We start from the raw sequence: 22,234 nt of genomic DNA, 5'->3' as shown, positions 1-22,234 counted from the left end.
GGGACGGAGAATGGCGACGTTGCTGGGCCGGCGACTGGTGGCGTTGCGGGGAAGGCGACTGCCGACGTTGCTGGAAAGGCGATCGGCGAGTTATCGCGGGCATCTCGTGCATGTGGAGCAAGGTGTGATGCTCCTGTCCACATTTTTTGCAAACGTCGCCACTGCGACATTTCCCTCCGGAGTGCTGATGAGCCAAACAATTGTGGCAGTACTTGTTCACCAGTACTGCTCGGAGACGCTTCTCTGAACTGAGCCTCAGGAATCGGTTGCATTTCCATAGCGGATGTATACCCTGGCAGACTCGGCTGCGGTAGGATTTTATACCTCGAGAACATCTGCTGACAAGGGTCTGGGAAGTACGTGGGCGAGGACGAGGAGCCATTCTGAACCTTTACTTGGAAAAAAAAAAAGCAAAACAACAAACAAATCAGAAAAGGAGTCGCTTTAGTGAAGTTTACGGGGTGGGCAGCGGGAACAGAAGGCATTATTGTGGAGATTTAGAGGTTGCCTTAGCCTCCATAGGAAGGAGAACTACTTTGTGGACCGGACGTCGGATAGTTCCACGAGAAGTAAGAATATCTACGACGCGTACTCTAGTATCAGCTCCTGGGATAGCAGCTACGATTCTGCCGAGCCGCCAGGCTCGACTTGCAGATTTCTGGATGCCCTTAGCCACTTGTTGCGCTTGTGGAGTTCCTTTAGATACTCTTCTTTCCATCGTGAACTAAATTGTTGATGCTGGGCCTTAAAATGTTGCCATCGCTTTATAATCGACTTGGCTTCGCCTTTGATTTCAGGCTCCGCCGTGGAAAGCAACGGACCCCCGATCAGAAAATGGCCTGGCGTCAGTGCCAGCAAGTCTGTCGGGTCCTCTGACATTGGAGAAAGCGGTCTGGAATTAAGGCAGGCTTCAATCTTGGCAAGAAGCGTGGAAAGCTCTTCGAAGGTATACTTGCGAGCGGACGTGGATTTGTAAAACAGAGTTTTAAAACTCTTTACTGCTGCCTCCCACAGGCCTCCCATATAAGGAGCTCCTGGGGGTATGAAACGCCACACGATTCCCTGATGGCTATACGCATCATACTCCTTTAGCGCTTGCGTAAAGTCACGGGAAAGAAGACTTGAGGCGCCAACAAAGGTTTTGCCGTTGTGCAAACGCTGCTAGAAACTTCTCAGTTGTAAGGTCGGAGGTGGGTTCCAAATGGATGGCCTTCGTAGAAAAACACACAAACATATCCATTAGTGATGAGACATGCTCTCCCTGTGTAGTTTTTAACTTAAAAGGGGCCGGCATAATCGACGCCGGTGTAAGTAAATTGCCTGGAAAAAGAGGCTCGATCAGTCGGAAAATCGCCCATCAATTGGGTTTGCAGTCTTTTTTTATAAATGGTGCACACCCTGCATGAATTCACCTCTCCCTTTACCAGATTCTTGACTTTAGGAATCCAATATTTGGATCGCACCAAGCGCACTATCAATTGGTTGCCGCCATGAAGTGTAATCTGGTGCGTGAATTGGACAAGCAGACGAGATAGCCGACAGCTGTACGGGAGTATAACAGGATGGCGCTCGTCATACTGCAGGACCTTGGAGGCAGTTAATCGACCACATGCTCTTAAGAGGCCATGTTGGTCTATAAATGGAAATAAATTCGCAATTTGGCTTGATGCGGGTATGGAACTTTTACTTCGCAACAATCGAAGCTCGAGTGCGTACTCTTCACGCTGGGCAAGTATTATGTAGGTTTTCTCAGCTTCCCGGATTTCCCGATTACTGAGCTGCCTATCCGGACTTACCGGAGCCTTCCGACAGAGATTTAGGAACCTTTGGACGTAAGCTAGGACTCGTAATGCCTTGTCTAGTCTGGAGAAACGTTCAAGGAAATCATCAGCGGGGAGCTTTACGAAGTGAACCTTCACCGCGCGCTGCTCTAACTCAGTGACTGGGTGTGGATCCGAAGTTTCTGGCCATTGAAGTTTGGGCAGTTGTAACCATTGGGGCCCATGCCACCAGAGGGTGATGCCACCCGGGTCTTTGCCGTAAGCAGATTAGTCAATATCTGCTGACCGACTTCAACCCTGACATACAGCGCAGCCCCATAGGCATTTTGGGAAACGTCACAGAAACCGTGAATCTCGATTTTTACCTGGGGCTGGTAACCGACCCATCTCGGAATACGGATTTCATCGAGATGGGAATAACTTTGCAGGAACATTTGCCATCTATGGCTCATTTCGGCGGGAAGGTTGTCATCCCAGCCTAACTCTTGCAGCCAGATCTCCTGCATAAAAATTTTGGCCCGGACGAAGAACGGGGCAAGCCATCCAGCGGGATCGAATAGCTTTGCGATCTGGGAGAGAACTTCTCTTTTTGTATAGGAGGATTTGACGGATATTTCTGGGGGCACGAAGTAGAACTCGTCGGTGGTTGCTTTCCAGCGAACGCCGAGAGTTTTGGCAGTGCTTTCGGCATCAATATTCAGGAACTCAGCATGGAGAAGATGCTCATTTGGAATGTCCTTTAAAACCCCCTTGTGGTTGGAAGTCCACTTTCTAAGTGGAAAACCGGCAGAATTCAAATCGGTTACTAACTCCTGGATGGTAAGTTGAGCTTCTTGTTGAGAATTCGATCCTACTAAAACATCATCAACATACATGAAGTTGCGGATTATGTGACTGGCTTTCGGAAACTGCTGATCTACGTCATCAGCCAGCTGTTGCAGCACTCGGATGGCGAGATAGGGCGCGCAATTGACACCAAATGTTACGGTTTTCAGCTCTTAATCTCAAATGTCACCTTCCTTGTTTCGGAATAGAATCCTTTGAAAGGGCGTGTGCTTTGGAGCGACCCAGATCTGCCTATACATTTTAGTGATGTCCGCACTAAAGACATACTTGAAATAGCCCCACTTTAAAATCTGGATCGTTAAGTCAGATTGGAGGACTGGACCGGCATGAAGCACATCGTTCAAGCTAGTCCCATTTGCTGAAGGGCTGGAAGCGTTGAATACCACCCGCAGTTTCGTGGTGGTGCTTTCGGATTTTATTACCGCATGTGGAGGTAGTAGTTTGGAGAATTGTGAGTGGGCGAAACCTCTCTCATATGGCCTAAATCCAAATATTCTTGGATCACGGAGTTGTACTGCTCATTTAATGGAGTGTCTCTTCGTAAACGATTCTCGTTTCTCAGAAACTGAGCAAGTGCTATAGACCTTGAGTCTCCCAACTCAGATCCACAATGATCGGGGTCGCAGAACGGTAACGTCACTACGTACTTCCCGCTCGCGACTCTAGTTGTGGTTCGTAGAAAATTACTTTCGCAGAGGGAATCGGACTCTTTTACCATTTTTGATGGTAGATTTTCCACCTCCCAAAACTTCGTAAGAAGTTTGTCTAAGGACGCCTCAGTTGGCTTCGTAACTTGAGTCGTAAAGGCTGAGATCGGTTGCTTGTGGACATGGAGACTGGACCAGTGAGCACCCACCCGAAGATGGTCTCTTGCCCAAAAAGAGATCCGCAGATGTTGGTCTTTGTGCCGTTCAGCAGCACGGATGGAAGGATAAGAACGTCTATCTGGGAACTCTGGAGAAATGTGGGATCTGCCCATTGAAGGTTTGGTCAATCTCTCAGGACATCTTGTGGTATGGAATGTGAGGGTAATCTGCCTGCTAATTCTGGCAGAACATACGCTGCGGTGTCTAACTGCAAGCCCGGCTTAGTAGGAGATCGAATGGAGAAATGGCAAAGACGTGTTGACTGGGCAGAAACTGTCTGATTTAAACCAGACACTTGAGCTTGAATGGGGCGGAATGGCAGATTGACCAACTTGAAAAGACGCTCCGTAATAAACGTCGCCTCCGATCCCGAGTCAATCAGAGCGCGTGCTCGGAAGTGGGTACCGAGGTGGCAGATAGGCCAGCCGGAGGATAAGCTCTAGGTCTCGCATTCCCCGAGGGACTTGGATTGTTGGAAAAAGGGGTGCCTCGATGCAAAAGCGTGTGATGTCTCCCTCGGCACACGAAACAGCGGTGCGTACTGGAACAATCCCGGAGCTGATGGCCTCTCGCGAAGCAATTCAAACATTACTGCTTCTTTTTTATGTAATTTTCCCGCGCCTCGATTGCCATCTGAATGAAGCGAGGGCACAACCGCACTGGGTGACTCTCTTTAGAGCACAAATCACAGCTCTTTGGTTTCAACTTTGGAAGTTGACGGACCACCAAGACTCTGCTTCATATCCTCAATGGCTTCTAAGGTTCTATACCTATCGCTAAGGAACGCGTTCATCTCATCCCATGTAGGAATATCGGACTTTGATGTAAGGGATTGTTCCCACAGGGACAGGGTGAACCTGGGCAACTTACTGGCGCACAGGTATACCAGCAAGCAATCCCAATTTTCCGTTGATATTTTGGAATGGGCTAGTGCTATCAGGCACCCTTGGATGGTGCTCTGAAGCTCCTTTATGGAGCTCTTTTATGGAGTGGCCAGTTTCGGAATTAACGGAACTCAAGTTAAATAGGAGCTTGAGCTAGCTGTTCACTAAAAGCCGTTTGTTTTCGAAACGGTCTCGAAGCGCCGAAGCGGAAGCGAAACCATCATTAGTGAGCGGGGACTGGGCAACAATTGCCTTTGCCTCACTGCTCGTCTTCGCGTTGAGATGGAATAACTTCTCGACCGGCGTCAACCGTGTGTTGTTGACGTAGACGGCAGTGAAAAGGTCTCTGAACGTTGGCCATTTGAGATAGTCTCCCTCGAATACCTCTGTATCACATGGAGGCAACCGGCACCCGGACGGAATGTACTCGGACTGATTGTCGGTGCTCGACATCGGTTGCTGTGAACTGGCTCGGTCAATTAGCTCGCTGAGCTGAACCGCCAGCTCTTCGTACACCGAATAGCAGTATTCGTATTTGCGGTGCAGAGTTGCCGAAATCTCCGCCCCTTCAGTCGTAATACTGGAGATCGTGTCTAAACACGCTTCGAATTCTTTTTCGGCTTTGTCCCATAGCGAGCGGACTTGCTCCTTACGGATTTTGCAGGTGTGGACAGACGGAGGTGACGGCCCTGGAGTTTCAATCGTCGCTCTAAAATGGCTCATACGGTCGGACACCGTGATGAACCGCGCGAGGGCTGCAATTGCAATTTTGTTGCTCATTTTTGCCTGAGAACGAGTTGGTAGCGACTTTATGGACTTGGTCTGGATTTGTGACCTAACTTTAGGCGTGAGCGGACTCAGAGACAATCGTTTCTGATTTCTCGTAGGAATAGACAACTTCTTGTCGCCTTCTTGGGTGGCTAATGAAGTTTCGGTCTTTGCCTTCGTTACTGATTTTGGGGCTAGTGGGCTTGAGGTGCGCGCGCGAGAAGATGCGGATAGCGATCGCGTTTTATTTGCAGATGGAACTGATAACTTCGTTATGTCTCCTGGCATTCTATAAATCAGATTAACTGGGCAAACCTATCTGGTTTTGTAAAAATTAGACCCGCCCGGAAAAGTCTGTCCTGGAATGTGGTCACGCTGTTGCGGATCACCGGGTTGGATTCAAAAAGAAAAGGGACGACGAAATCGATAACTTCCGGAAGATACAGGTGCGGCCCAAAAATTTCGAAAAACCTAATAGCGGAATGTCAACAATGTCAATGTATGGTGGAGCGACGCGACAAAAATCGTATAGAATTAATTTAATTTTGTTTAAAAAAAAAAAAATTAATATATCGCAGTGGTAAGTATCCTTGGTATAGATTGCAAGCGGTCCGCTTGTGTTTGCTATTAGCGTTGCGACTCCGGTCTATTTTTGGAATATGTGGAAACGGACCACTAGTATAAATTTCAAAGTTTTCGAAAGTTTTCGAGGAAAATAACGATGATTTGGAAATAATATTCTACAAGATATTTGCAGTTGGATGCTGTGCTGCAAAAATGAGCTGTAGGAATTGGAAAAATATATATATTGCGCACCGTCACGGCTTGCACAAAAAAAATGTATTTATTTATTTTTATTTAATGGATGTGAGCCGACGGTGTGTGCGAATTAGCGCTGCTGAAATAAATATCATGCAAATTCTGGAAAGTCGTGTCGTGGTAATGGGTTCGGTGGAATCGAGTTATTTTTGGTAATATGTATAATATATAATTATGCATATATTAATATATGTATCTTAATCAGCATGCATCAGGATTATATGTGTGTATATAGTACTTCTTATATTTGGAAATTATAAATTATGTGAACTGTATTGTAAATGTCGACTTCGAAATGTTTGTAGGGTGTACCGCGAAAGAACGTATGTTACGCTACGACTTTTCCCCTTATGTGCATATGTTGAAATGGATATGTAGATATGTACTTACATTAATAAGCATGCATTAAAGTTATATGTGTGTATGTATGGGCGTATGGATATGTGTGTTTGTGGGAACTCAATGATGTATGTGTATAAATTGTAATTTAAAATTATAATTTGTGATAAATTTGGAAATTGGAGTTAATGTGGACTGTATGGTAAATGTTGCTGTAGAAATTTTTGTAGGGTGTACCGCGAATGGAGGTACGTGTATGTATGTATATGTCCGTATGAACAAGAATATGGAAATGGGAAAATATGAAGAAAGAAGCCGGAAAATGGCGACCGTATGAAGATGGAAATAGCAAAACGAAAAAGAAGCCGGAATATGGCGATCGTATGCACAATGGAATGGCCGATCAGACAGATATAAGAAATTGGATTAAAAAAATTGGAAATATCTGGCTGGTCGGCAGAAATGAGTATAAATAAGAACGGTCGTACTTATCTTGAATGATGGAAGAGAAATTTGGGAAAATCCGCCGGTTGAACGCTGGTGCTTGGAACTTCTTCTCCTCTTCTGGAATTATCCGGTCGATGGATCATGAAATGGCGAGGGGCGGCTCTCCAATGGGGTGATTTGTATTGTTCAGGAAAATTAGTTATTTTTTCACCTTACGTAGAATTTATTTCAAAACAAGTTCAACTTCACTTCTTTCTTCGTACACTGGTAGATTAGAACTAACTTAAAGCTACGGGGTGTATGTTTCAAGAAGTCGCTTGGAGAGCGGAGTGGAGACACTTAACAGTGCGAGAGAACGAGATGCGAAGATCTGGAAAAAACTGTTCTCTCGACTGTTAGGACTCCAGGGTTCCGGTTCACCCGAAACTGGAAGCGCCGCTTTGGCTCGAACAAGGATTTATATATATATTGTTTACGCCGCTCTCCCCTCGTTTAAACTGCCCGCGCTTCCCTCGTAGCGAATGCCCACTCGCCCGCACTGGCCAGGCTCTCCCGCTCTCCCGCTCTCCCGCACTGGACGCTTGCGATTCCAGGCTCTCCCGCCTTCCCGCTCCCGGAATCTCTCCACTGCGCTTTGAAACGCAGCGTTCAATTAGGTTTAAGTTAGTCTTTCATTGTACCACTAGTGAAATACATCGCCCGGCCGGTCCGCGCTATAACCCGAAAAGTTCACCGAGTTTTTTTGTTCCTTTGCGCACCGCGATCGTCGAGTGTTTGCTCTTCATCATCTATTCCACAGCTTGCCACCCGGCTACGTTCAACACCACGCAACCACCGACGAAGCTGCCCCCAAGCGACGACATCCCCGACGCCCCAACTCTTCATTTTTTGGTCCATTCGAGCCAGATAAGTGCCAATTCATTAATTTTTTTATTAACTGCCGGTCGACAGTCAGCCATTCGAAGAACATAATTCGTTTGACTTTCTGTACGATTTGTCTAAAATCCAAGTCCGATTTAATCCGACGACGGCAGTTAGTAAATTACAATTCCAATTCCGTCTTTTATTTCTTCGTTCTCTTTTAACGTGCGGCCATATTGCCTATTTTCTAATTCCTTTTCGTGTGCATATTGATGTACAAAATTCATATTCGCATTTGGCCGTACATCCACTAAATATACATCCACCATCAAATCGAAGAAAAATAAAAAAAAAAAATATAAATCCAAATTAAAGTGTGCAAATAAAAAGTCAAGCGTACAGTGAAAAATAAATTAATTTCAAAAAAAATTCAGTGAACAGTGAAAAATAAATTAATTTCAAAATTGAGTTCCAATTAATTCTCCACAAAAAAAGTGAAACAAAAATTAAGTGTTCCGCCAATTTCGGCCCACAAATATTTTTGATATTAATTTTTTATTGTACATCCGCTGTGACAATATTTGCTTTTTATTTTTAAAAATCCAAATACAGTCCACAATAAATCGAAAATTTACAACACATACCCGCCGGCAAAATTTACAATAAAATTTTCCGCCATATTGATTACATATATTACATCCATATTACATATATTACATCCATATTACATATATTACATATTTCATATATATATACATACATACATTTATACATATTTTTCTACATAACTACACCCCAATTCCGAAAGCTCAAGTATTTCCGTCGGCCATCCAATAAATATATATTAAATAAATTCCTAAAGCCGACGTGAAATAACTTTTGTGTCTCAGTGTGTTTTTCTTAGTTACATATTTTGGGCACTATCATTCCATACATCTACACATACACGCAAATTGCAGTACCGCAAAAAGCTCGATAATCCCGCGCATTCCCGCGTCACCAATACACAGCCCGCAAAAGTTCGGGCAGTGGTTTTTTCAATCATCCCATAAATAAATTCCAACAAAATTAATAAACACCAAGTTCCACTCCAATAAAATATAAAATACTGTCGCCATCGCGGAACTAGTGGAATTAATTTATTAATTTATTGATTTATTAATTTGTTTCTTCGGTTTCACATTTTTTTTCAAAAAAAAAAACACGCCCTTTCCAGTATTTTGTCTTCTTATTTATTGAGCTTGGTAAGTCTGCAGATACATCGATACTCAATTTTTTCTTTTGGGGATAAAAAAGAAAAATTCGAAAAAAATACCACCCGCATACCACTGAAAGGTATTATTTTTGTGTTTTTTGTCTCCGAATATTTTTTTAAAATAAAGAAAAACAAAACCAATAAACTCCAAACACTGCCGGGGACATCCAATCCCATCCTAATTCGGCCAACCACCCACTATAAAATACTAAACGACAAATACCTCATCCAATCCAGTATTTTTTTCAGTATTTTTATTTTGTGGTATTTTTTTTGTATTTTTTTCCATTCTTGCTCCATCGTTCCACCAAAAGCCTGGCGAATATTTCAACAATAATTCAGCCACGCATATCGACTATTTTTTGAGCTAGTCGATATCCTATTTCCACCGGTCCATAAGTGGGTCCGTAATTGTTTCTCTGATTTTTGTCCGAAATATCAGCGCGCACATTCCATCCTAACAGCATCCTAGTTTGGTATGTCCGGGGAAAGTTCCAACAAACTATCCCCTGTTCCATCACCGAAAATACCAAAAATCACGGTAAGGACGCCCACACCTAAAAAGGTCAAGACGTCACCTCCCAAAAAGGCTCCTTCTTCCATCGAAAGAACCACGCGAGCCAGCACAAAAATGGTTGCAACGGCTGCCGACCTCGCTATGAGCCAATTTATTGAAGTCTCGGATCGACTGTCCGAATTGGAATCGCGGATAAATATTCCCTCGGCGGTCCCTCCTACGTTATCCGTCCTCAATATTCGCCGAGACGAAATCCGAGAGGTATGGATCCGCATCAAAAAAGAATACGATGCCTGTACCGCATGCCTTGTAGCAGCCGGAGAAGGTGCAGCTGACAGCTTGCCAGTCCTCAAGGCTAAGTACGGGTATTGCTACAGCGCGTACGAAAGGTGCGGTGCCCAGATAGCAGACATGATAGCGCAAACTCCGCAACTTCCGCAACCTTCCCCAACGCCAGCTGATCCTTCTCAGACATACATTCCGTCAGGCTGCCGGCTTCCGCCGTGCGATACCGAAGTTTTTACCGGCGACTATCTTCGTTGGCCAACCTTTAGGGATCTATTCACGGCAATTTATATCAACAATCCCAGACTCACTCCTGTCGAAAAATTATTTCACCTTAATGCCAAAACGAGTGGCGACGCTCACAATATAGTTTCAAATTCACCCCTTACTAATGATGGCTTTCGATCAGCGTGGGATAACCTCACTGAGCGTTTCGAAAACAAGCGATTGTTAGTAAACAGTCAATTAAAGATACTTTTCAATGTACCGTCCGTCACACAGGAGTCTGGGTCAGCCTTGAAAGAACTTCAAAGTACCATCCAGGGTTGCCTTACTGCACTAGAAATGTCCGGTATTCAGGTCGAAACTTGGGATTGCCTCTTGGTATATATGTGCTCGTCCAAACTCCCAAAGCTTACGCTTTCCCTATGGGAGCAGTCCCTCCATAACAAAGCCGAGATCCCTACGTGGCACGAGCTGAACGTTTTCCTAACGGAGCGTCACAGGACACTAGAAGCCATAGATGATGTACGACCATCAGGTTCTAGTCAGACTCAGCCCAGGGCATCCACTTCCAACTCGGCGTCTCGAAGAATAAATTCATACGAGACAAGGGTAGCACCTAGGCAACTTAGAGGGTGCGATCTCTGTAATAGAGAGAACCATCCTGTACGCACATGCGCCAAATTTCTCCAGATGACGGTCGACCAACGCATCGCATATATAAAAAGAAAACAGCTGTGTTTAAACTGCTTTGCGCGGACACATCAGTTGCGCGACTGCGAAAGCGCACATAACTGCTTCACGTGCCGCGGCCGCCATCACACGCTCCTACACCGAGGCAGCCCATCCCCAGCGCGCGCAAATCCAACGCCAACGCCCAGATCCAGACCAAATACTCTCGGTCCCTCGGCTGCCAGTGGCACGCAGTCAACGCTTCAGAATTATTTTGCGGCAGGCACTCGGTCAGTCCTCCTAGGCACCGCTATAATTAATATATGCCATCGAGGTTCCAATTTCCAAGCGCGAGCCTTAATAGACTCCGGATCTGAGGCGACCTTCATCACTGAGCGCCTTTTCAACCTGATTAAACTGCCGTTCCAGGTTATCCGAGCACAGGTCTCAGGACTTAATCAAACGGTCTCCGCTGAGACCAAAAAGATCTGTCAATTCACGATCCGTTCTCCAACCCGGCCTAGCTTGCAGTTAAACACCACTGCCTACGTGCTTCCACAAATAGCCGGAAATCTTCCTTCATGTCCGCTTCCGCAACATTTCCTGCGAGACCTTCCCGAACTTCCGCTAGCGGATCCAAAGTTCTATGAGAGCGCACAAATAGATATTCTAATCGGGGCCGATATACTTCCATCCATTCTACTAAGCGGTACCCGAGCGAACATCTGTGGCTCGCTTCTCGGTCAAGAGACTATTTTCGGCTGGATTCTAACAGGACCAGTACCAGCTCCGAGGCATGATCAAATATCATCCTTTTCCACGCAAGTTGCACACACGTATGAAGCGTCTCTCGATAAACTCCTCACCAAATTCTGGGAGGTGGAGGATCTGCCAGTAAAAGTGGCAAAAGAATCCGACGTGATTTGTGAGGACAATTTTCTTCGGACCACCACAAAAGACGAAACCGGCAGGTATGTCGTGAGTCTCCCTTTTCGAGATCCTGAGAACATTAATTGCTCCCTGGGACATTCCAGATCCCAGGCGCTGGCTCAATTCTTAAGAAACGAGCAGCGGCTAAAAAGGGACAGTACGTTAAAATCCAAGTACGACTCAGTTATTCAAGAATATCTCGACCTCAATCACATGAGAGAAGTCCTTCCTACCCACGATTCAGCATGTTACTACCTGCCACACCACGCAGTGTTAAAACCGGAGAGTACGACCACCAAACTTCGAGTGGTATTCAACGCCTCCAGCCCTTCAGACAATGGGGTCAGCTTAAATGATATCCTTCATGCTGGCCCGGTCCTACAGTCCGATCTAACCATCCAGATCCTGAAGTGGCGATATTTCCGATTTGTGTATAGTGCTGACATCGAAAAAATGTACCGGCAGATCTGGGTAGATCCGAAGCAGACAGCGTTCCAACGTATCTTATTCCGCGATAGGGAAGGGTACATTCGAGATTTTGAGCTAAAAACTGTTACGTTTGGGGTCAATTGTGCACCGTTCCTGGCAATTCGGGTACTGCAACAGCTGGCGACCGACGTGCAACTAACCCATCCGAGGGCGAGTAAAGTTATTCGTGGTTGCATGTATGTCGATGATGTCCTTTCGGGAGCTGACTCTGCAGAAGAGGCTCACCTCACCATTCGCGAGTTGCAGAGTGCCCTCGATTCGGCTGGTTTTCCATTAAGGAAATGGACCTCCAACCACAAAGAAGTTCTGGCTCATATCGGAACCGATCATCTGCTAAATGCCGATTTCCTTGAAATAGATACGGAAAGCACGGCGAAAACTCTCGGAGTCCGTTGGAAAGCAACATCCGATGAGTTTTTCTTCGCCCTCCCCGACCTATCCACCGAAGCTACACTCACAAAACGGCATGTTCTCTCCCAAATTGCGAAGCTGTTTGATCCAGCAGGCTGGCTCGCCCCTTTCGTCGTCTGTGCCAAGATTTTCATGCAGGAGATCTGGCTGCGTGATCTAGGGTGGGATGATGAACTTCCCATTGAACTGTGCCAAAAGTGGCGTGATTTCCTTAAAAGCTACTCAGTCCTAGATCAAGTCCGAATTCCCAGATGGGTTTCCTTCCGCCCAGAATTCCGAGTGGAACATCACGGATTCTGTGATGCCTCTCAAAAGGCGTACGGTGCTGCGATCTATGTGCGCGTCGAGATGGGGCACACGACGCTAGTGCATCTTCTCACGGCCAAGACGCGCGTGGCGCCAGTAAAAACTGTGTCGCTTCCCAGACTAGAGCTGTGTGGAGCTCTATTGCTATCCGAGATGGCCGAATCCATCCTCCCCCATATGCCGATGCTGTCCTCGAAACTCCATTGTTGGACCGATTCCACGATTGTGCTTGCATGGCTAGCCAAACCAGCATGCCAGTGGACAACGTTCGTTGCCAATCGGGTAACAAAGATCACCCAGTCCACAGAGGCAGCCAATTGGTCGCATGTTCAATCCGAACACAATCCAGCTGACTTGGCCAGTCGGGGCGTGCCATTACAAGAACTGGTCGACAACTCCCTGTGGTGGCATGGGCCCACTTGGTTGCAAAAGCCACGAGATCAGTGGCCTGCCCAAAGCACCGATTTACAGGTGACCGAAGTGGAAAGGCGTCCTGTCAAGGCCCACGTTGCGTCCAGTCCGACAGAGGACATCCTTGATCGCTTTTCCAAGTTAAATAGAGCTTTACGGGTCCTTGCGTATGTCCACCGTTTTGTCCAGCGGTGTAGGAAACAGTCGCCGATTCCGGAAGTCCATCTAGAAGCCCAAGAACTTGTCGCCGCTGAACGGCTCATGGTCATTAGCACTCAGCGCAGATATTTTGCTAACGAATATCGCTGCTTGAGTCAAAAGCGTCCTGTGTCCGCGGCAAGTTCCATCCTCTCCTTGAACCCTTTTCTAGATGAGAAAGGGCTTATAAGGGCGTGCGGCCGAATAACGGCCTCCGAGAATTTGCGATATGATGAACGACATCCTATAATCCTCCCGTACGAATGTGCACTCTCTCGACTACTGGTAAACTTTACGCATCTCATAACGTTGCATGGAGGTAACCAGTTAGTCGTACGTCTCACCCGGTCCAGATATTGGGTTCCGAAAATAAAGAACTTGGTAAAGGCCGTTATTAACTCCTGCAAGGTCTGCGTTATCCATAAGAAGCGATTGCAAGTTCAGATGATGGGAAGTTTTCCGAAAGAGCGAGTCTCTTTTTCCCGGCCATTCACGTACACAGGGATGGACTACGCCGGCCCTTTCGACATAAAAAATTACACAGGCAGAGCTTGCCTAATTACAAAAGGGTATGTGTTGGTTTTCGTGTGTTTCTCTACGAAGGCCATCCATCTAGAGCCTACATCCGATCTGACGACCGAGAAATTTCTCGCCGCTTTCGCTCGGTTCGTATCCAGAAGAGGTTGTCCCCGTCAAGTGCAGTCCGACAATGGGAAAACCTTTGTCGGCGCTGCCACCCTGCTCTCCCGAGATTTTCTACAAGCCGTAAAAGAGTCTGTGACTGATGCGTATAGTCATCAGCAGCTCAACTGGCAATTCATTCCTCCGGGGGCACCCCATATGGGAGGCCTGTGGGAAGCGGGTGTCAAAAGCTTCAAAACCTTGTTTTACAAGTCCACCGCTACTCGAAAGTACACTTTTGAAGAACTTTCAACCCTCCTAGCGAAAATTGAAGCTTGTCTAAATTCCAGACCGCTATCTCCTATGTCTGAAGATCCCACTGATCTCTTAGCATTGACACCAGGGCATTTTCTAGTCGGCGGACCTCTTCTGTCCATAGTGGAACCCGAATTAAAAGGGGAATCCAAGTCCATTGTAAATCGGTGGCAACACTTAAAGGCGCTCCATCAACAATTCCAAGCTCGATGGAAAGAGGAGTATCTCAAAGAGCTCCACAAGCGTAACAAGTGGCAGTCCCCGACCGCAAATCTCCGCGTTGGCGACATGGTAGTCGTCAAGGAGGACAATCTGCCCTCGAATGAGTGGCGCCTTGGCAGAATCGACTCTGTCTTTCCGGGGGCTGACGGCAATGTCCGTGTCGTCAGCATTCTCACGGCACGTAGGATTATCAAGCGTCCCGTGACCAAGGTGGTTCTTCTGCCAGGAGAACCCTCCAACCGTCTTCCTCAACCAACATCCTCCACATAATTCCCCAACAATCCTCGCCATCGAAGCATCTCAAATCATCTTTTTTATCCATTACTCCCCACCAGATCACATCATGGTTCCTCGTCCACGCAGCGCTCAGGCATTAGAAAGCAGACGTACTCGAGGTATACATTCCTACCGATGCCGAGTCTGCCGTGGAATCCATCCGCTTCGAAAGTGCCAGAGGTTCCTAAAGCTGAGCGCAGAGAAGCGGCTTCGGGCAGTGCTGATTAATAAGTACTGCTCAAATTGTCTCGCCCACGAGCACTCCGACGGGAGTTGTCGCAGTGGCGACAAGTGCAAAACGTGCAACGGCAAGCACCACACGCTCCTCCATATGCACGAGCGCCCCCTGCCGTCGGCTAATCAACAGCGTTCGCGCCGGCAGAATCCGCCAACTCGCCAAGCGCTAGCCCCGGCAAGGCGCTCGGCATCCGCCGCTTCTCAGCAGCGCTCGCGCCGGCAAGATCCGCCAACTCGCAGAGCGCTTGCCTCCCCGCCGCGCTCAGCCTCCTCGGCACCGGCTCCGTCACTGGCGTCCATTCTCCAACGGCACAGCGTCAATGTCCTGCCGACGGCCATGATCACTTTGGAGACCGGGCTGAAGACCTTCGACACGGCCGCCCTCATCGACCCGTGTACACCGACGAGCTGCATCGACGCATCATTGGCATCCGCGTTCCGCTTGCCGACTACGACCGTCGGCGACGAGAGCATCTGCACGGCGACAATTCGGTCAAAGTGCGACAACGGCTTCAAGCTAGAGGTCGTCTTGAAAGTGGAGCCGAACGTCCGCATCCGCACCCCCATCCGAGAGCTCTCGGACACCGTGGTCGGCAGATACGGAGACCTCCCGTTGGCCGACAAACGTTTCTACTTGCCGGCAACCATCTCGGTAGTCCTGGGTGCGGATGTCTACGCCAAGGTCATCCGACCGGGCTTCCATCTGGTCGACGAGGGACTCCCAGTGGCCCAGAAGACGGCATTCGGGTGGATCCTGTCCGGCGCCTGCAGTCAAGCCTAGGCGACAGGAGTGGGCTTGTTGTTTTTTCTTTCGCAACGCTAGCGATTGCAAGGGGGGCGGAATGTTTACGCCGCTCTCCCCTCGTTTAAACTGCCCGCGCTTCCCTCGTAGCGAATGCCCACTCGCCCGCACTGGCCAGGCTCTCCCGCTCTCCCGCTCTCCCGCACTGGACGCTTGCGATTCCAGGCTCTCCCGCCTTCCCGCTCCCGGAATCTCTCCACTGCGCTTTGAAACGCAGCGTTCAATTAGGTTTAAGTTAGTCTTTCATTGTACCACTAGTGAAATACATCGCCCGGCCGGTCCGCGCTATAACCCGAAAAGTTCACCGAGTTTTTTTGTTTTCTCTTTTGCGCACCGCGATCGTCGAGTGTTTGCTCTTCATCATCTATTCCACAGCTTGCCACCCGGCTACGTTCAACACCACGCAACCACCGACGAAGCTGCCCCCAAGCGACGACATCCCCGACGCCCCAACTCTTCATATATATAAATATGTACATTTTGTGAGATCTGAGTTTCAGCTCCTCACACAATTATAAAAAGGCTTTGAATCTGCTCATAAATCGATTTGATAACAAAGTTTTACATTTTCAGGCACACGTTCAGGCAATATATGCTTTAAAAGGTGTCGAGAAGGAATCTGCCAAGGGTCTTCGTGAGCTCAGCGATTCTATGAACGCATATCTTCGGGCAATCCATACGCTGGCCACTACACGGCAAATTTTGGATGGATTACTGATTCATATCGTCGTTCACCAGCTGGATTAACGGACTCGGGAAAATTGAAAGAGGATTCGCCAATCGCTGAGTTATCTTCCTGGACTGCTATGGAGTCGTTTTTGGAGAGAAGGTGTAGGATGATGGAAAATTTGGATCAAGCCATGGTAACGCAAACACCAGGCCATCAGGTGGGAGAAAATATGCATAAATATAACCCAAGTGCACTTATTGCGTCTTCTACTAACTTAAATCATCCAATATGCCTATTTTGCGATGCGAGAGATCCTTATTTCCCATAGTGCTCTCGATTTTTAAATTTAAGCCCGCATCTTCGATTTAGAGAAGCCAAGAAAATGCACCTTTGCCTGAACTGTTTGCAGCAATGTAAATCAACTCATTGCAGATATTGTCGCATGAAGCACCACTCACTATTGCATATGACCCCTGACTCATCCGCACCACCTCCATCATCAGACCCACTCTCGAGCTCTCAGCCATCAACATCCACTTCATCAGCACTAGTGTCATGCTCACAATTTGATCGTCAGGTATCGCACCCTCCACCAAATGGTTCAAATACTGTGGCAATAAATTACGTGTTGCTGCCAACTGCTATTGTCTATGTAAAAAATAGGGTTGGTTCATTTATGCCCTGTCGAGCAATCTTGGATTCTGCTTCTCAATTAAACTTCAAAACTACCCGCCTAGCTAGCCAGTTAAATTTGAAATATAGGCATTCGCAATTTCTGGGATCGGTGAGTCCTCTATGAACTCTTATAAATCAGTGGATATTTTTGCGCAATTACGGGATGCAGGGTATCGTGCGTCATTCACAGCTGTTGTGACTGACAGTATCACTGAGTATCAGCCGAATTTCAACATAAATACATCAGGATGGAGGATTCTACAAAACATTTCGCTCGCTGACCCTTATTTCAACCAATCACAACGCATCGACTTGTTAATTGGCGCTGGTCTGTTTTTCGAAATAATATGGGGCAAATACATTTGGATAGCATATTGCCAACACTCCAAAACACAAAACTTGGTTGGATCGTTTCTGGTGGGATGTCGACTACTCAAAATCATAAGTCTGTCTTAGCCGCCACTTGACGCACTTGCTGCCATAGTAAAGCGAATTTGGGAAATTGAGGATTGTAATCCATCAAAGCCAGCACTGTTGCCTGAGGACTTGCAATGCCAACAACTGTTCAAGGAAAACTGCACTAGACTTGGGAATGGTCAATACTCTGTTCGTCTCTTATCCACTTCGGGATTCGAAACTTTAGGTTATTCCTGTTGCCTAGCTCGTCGTCGTTTTAGGAGTTTGGAAGCTAAGCTAGATAGAAACCCTGTTCTCAAAGCTCAATATTCGGTTTTTCTCCTGGAGTACATCAACTTAGGCCACATGTCTCTCGCACCAAAGGATCCAACAGTACCACAATTCTTCTTGCCACACCATTGTGTACATAAGCAGGAAATTACGAGCACAAAGCTTCGGGTCGTCTTTGATGGGTCTGCTAGAACTACTTCTGGCAGCTCTCTGAACGGCTTTCTTCTTGCAGGGCCAACAATTCAGCAAAAAATCTTTAACATTCTACTTCGCTTCCGGTGTTTTAAAGTTGCCCTCTGTGGAGACATCTGCAAGATGTACCGCTGCGTGCGTGTGTCGCACCCGGATGACTTTTTGCAGTGTATTGTTTTGCGAGAGAAGTCCACGGATGTGTTGAGTATTTACAAATTAAACACGGTGACTTATGGTACCAAGCCAGCTGCTTTTTTGGCTATAAGAGCCATGCATCAGCTCTCTCATGATGAGGAGGAATCGTTTCCAATTGGAGCAAAAATTGTTCGTAGGGACTTCTACGTGGATGATTTAATCTCTGGTGGCGAGTCAATTGAAGAGGTTAGAGAAATTCGTCGTCAGGTGAAGGAGCTATTGTCGCGAGGCCATTTCCCAATCCAAATTGTGTTCTAATGATATACGCGCCCTCGAAGGAGAGTCTGACTGCGATAAGGAGAAGCTAATTCAATTTCACGACGGATCAGCTGTTAGCAAGGCGCTGGGATTAGCCTGGGAACCTTCTTCTAACCAACTTCAGTTCAACTTTTCTCAATTATCTGTAAATCATCGAGTCACCAAGCGTATTGCACTTTCAACAATAGCCAAATTCTATGATCCGCTCGATTTAATAACACCGATTGTCACAAAGGCTAAGATCTTTTTGCAATCCCTATGAATGCTAACGTGGATTGGGATGGCACATTACCAGAGCCTATTCTTTCGTCATGGGGGGAGTTCACCTCTCAGTTATCGATCGTCCAAAACTTGAAATTTTCACGATTCGTAATGCAACCTCAGGCTTCCATCCAGTTGCATGGTTTCTGCGATGCTAGCATAGCGGCTTATGGAGCGTGTTATGGAGCGTTTGCTCGGCGCCAAGTCGAGTGTGGCCCCTTTAAAGGCTTTGACAATTCCAAGATTGGAGTTGTCGGCAGCGCTTTTATTGGCGGAGCTTATCGTAAGCGTCAAGGAAACCATCGATTTCGAATGCGACTTTCATTGCTGGTCTGACTCGTCTATCGTACTGGCGTGGATTCTGCAGCCTCCGAGGGATTTCAACGTATTTGTATCCAACAGAATCGAGAAAATTCAGGAGATGACAAAAGGCATGACTTGGCACCATGTTCCAACAAGCTTAAATCCGGCGGATGTCGTATAGCGAGGCTGTAACCCGAGAGAATTGCTGGAGCACTCCCTGTGGGCTAACGGGCCTCCATTCCTGCTGCAAAGCTCGTCAAAATGGCCCTCTCTTCCAAATGCAGTTAAGGATCTTCCAGAACGTCGTTCCGCAGCGTTAGTTGGAACTGTTTGCACTGACATTTCGATCAACAGCGAATTCCTTAACTCTTTTCATAAGCAAAATCTTCACCTTCAAGGAACCGTGTTACCGTTGAGGAGCTCAATTTGAGGACCGTATTTCTTCTGAGGAGCATATAACAGGTTCACTTAGCCAAGGAGTATGGATGTCTTAGCCAGGACAGGCCGTGTCCACAGAATAGCAAGCTGATTTCACTGAATGCAAAGCCTGGACTACGATACTTAGCATCCGATATTGTTACCCAAGGATCATCCAGTTACCAAGGCAATCATCGTATATTTTCATACAAAATACTTGCACGGAGGATCGCAAGCGTTACTTGCCACATTAAGGAAAAGGTATTGTACAATTGGAGGACGAAAGTTCGAAAGTTGGCTACCGTCATCAAAAAATGCGTCAGATGTTTTCGGATGAAGCCTGTCACTTGGGAGCACGTTATGGGCAGCCTGCCAGCAAATCGAGTTCAGCCTAACCCAGCATTTCATACCACGGGAGTGGATTATTGTGGACCATTTTATCATAAGGCAGAGGTCCGCAACAAGGCGCCTCACAAGTGCTACATCGCCGTCTTCTCTACGATCTCTCAACGGATTCTTTCATCGCAGCGTTGAGAAGATTCACCAGCCTGAGAGGCACTCCGCGCACTATTTGGAGTGTCAATGCGACGAATTTTTGTCGGCGCTAAGAGCGAGGTAACCGAGCTGAAGGATCTATTTTTGAGCGAACCCCACACGGCTGCGATAGCTTCCTCCTGCTTAGCTGATGGGATTGATTGGAAGTTCATACCTCCGCGTGCCCCACATTTTGGTGGTTTATGGGAGGCGGCTGTTAAATCGGCCAAATTTCACTTTTATAGACTCGTCGGTGCTTCCATCTTGGGCCTCGATGAATTGAGAACTCTCGCCTATGAGATTTCTGCCATCCTTAACTCCCGTCCACTCTGTCCAATTTCAGAAAACGCTGAAAGTCTTGAGGTGCTAACGCCGGGCCATTTCCTGAAAGGCTCCAGCTACACAAGGTTTCCTGAGCCTGATATCACTCATCTCCGAGAAGGCCGCCTCAGCAGATGGGAAAGGGTGACACAAATGAGCAGCGAGTATTTATCCTTGCTCCAAGAAAGGAGTAAAGCATCGTGTTGCTGAAGGAGGACAACGTTCCACCATTGAAATGGAAGCTGGGGTGCATCCAAGGAGTCGTTCCAGGCGAGGACGGCGTCGTCAGAGTAGCTATGGTCCGTACAGCTACGGGTCTAGTCAAGAGAGCCGGCGCCAAGTTAGCCGTTCTGCCCATCGATTCCCATTTAGTTGTAGCCCTACTTCCTGTAACGGGGGAAGTATGTTCGGAGCAGCCCGCCAGCGCCTAGTCTAGTGCGCATAGGTGTATGGCTGAACCTGCAGCGCTCTTGCGCTCTCCTCTTTATATTTGCCTTATCTCGCAAAGCTGTCGCGCTACCTATTCACCGACTACATTTGTAAAACCCGAAAAAATATGAAGCCAGGCTTTCGGCTGCGGCAGTGCAGATTCGACTGGCAGAATAAACACGACACTTACATAAACTGATAAAAAACGTTATTATTACATAACGTAGGGGGGGGATTTTTTGTTGTCTTCCCCCAAACAATCATAATATTTTAATATTTGATATTTTTCATAGCTCCAATTTTTCTTAATAAATTGAATCCAATTAGAAGATCAGATTCTAATCCTACGATTTCATAAAAAAAATGTCTTGTTTCAAATATATTTATAATATGATAACATTTAACTGCTTCTTTGTTTTCCTGTCTATCCTATTTAAACAAGGCCTTCCCCTGTAGGGGTCTTGTCTAAAAAATGATCTTCATTAATATTATTTAATCTGGTTATTTTATTAGCTGGTTGATTTACTGTTCCATTTGGTTCCCTTTTTATACCCGTTACTCGTAGAGTAAAAGGGTATATTGTATTCGTGCAAAAGTATGCCACAGGTAGAAGAAAGCGTTTCCGACCCAATAAAGTATATATATTCTTGTCCAGGATCACTAGCCGAGTCGATCTAGCCATGTCCGTCTGTCCGTCTGTCTGTCCGTCTGTCTGTCCGTATGAACGCTGAGATCTCGGAAACTATAAAAGCTAGAAGATTGGCATTTTGCATGTAAATTTTAGGAGTTCCTACGCAGCGCAAGTTTGTTTCAAAATGGTGCCAGGCCCCCTGTGACGCTTACAAGCCACAAGCTGTGGCCACAGTTTTGATGATATTATGAAAATTTTAATTGAACGTGCGTCTTCACAGAGAACGGTCGTGTTTTTGTTTTGCGCTCCGAATTTTCATTTTTCTTATTGAAACCACCGGGGTTTACTTAAATCTCTTTAACTTTTCTACACCTTTAAGTGTTTGCTAACAACTTTCCGTTCGCTTCGCGAGTGCATCGTGATTAACTTGTGTTTAGAAAACAAAAAGTTTTTATCATAATTTAATTCGGTGCTGGTTTGTTGTTATTGTGTTCCATTGCCCCTCTTTTCAGTCTTTCTCTTCGTCGTTAAGCGCTGTTGGAACGGCACGCACTCCAACGGTCATATCTCTCAGAGGTGTTTTATACCGGAGTTAGTCGGTTAATAATCCCGCGCTCTCTCTCTTTTCGTTTCTATATCGTTTCGTGGTGCCTAACATCAAAGTTATTCGGTGTTTCGCTCCCGCTCTGTCGCTCTGCTTGATCTCTCATTAAAAAGTTCTTGAGCGCTTTCGATTTTTTTGTCCGCTATAGTGCACAGTGGTCCGCGGTCAGCGAAAATGGCTTTCTGTTCATTAAAAAATTGCAAGAAAGTTATCTCGGCTGGACAGCAAAGTATTCCCTGCCATACATGTGATAAAATTTATCACGCAAAGTGTCTTG

At 46.7% G+C, this 22,234-nt stretch overlaps 1 protein-coding gene across 1 annotated transcript; it reads left to right on the top strand.

Moving 5' to 3' along the window:
- Positions 1-12,076: 12,076 nt before the first annotated feature.
- Positions 12,077-12,599, top strand: LOC123037220 (the record flags this gene model as incomplete). Its single annotated transcript, XM_044457008.1, has 1 exon — positions 12,077-12,599. A coding segment is annotated over exon 1 (444 nt), but the record flags the coding sequence as incomplete, so codon positions are not given.
- Between the last annotated feature and the right edge of the window lie 9,635 nt (positions 12,600-22,234).

This window comes from Drosophila rhopaloa, unplaced genomic scaffold, assembly GCF_018152115.1.
Source record: "Drosophila rhopaloa isolate 14029-0021.01 unplaced genomic scaffold, ASM1815211v1 contig_155, whole genome shotgun sequence".
Lineage (NCBI taxonomy): Eukaryota > Metazoa > Arthropoda > Insecta > Diptera > Drosophilidae > Drosophila > Drosophila rhopaloa.
This window is presented reverse-complemented; position numbering and strand designations above follow the sequence as displayed.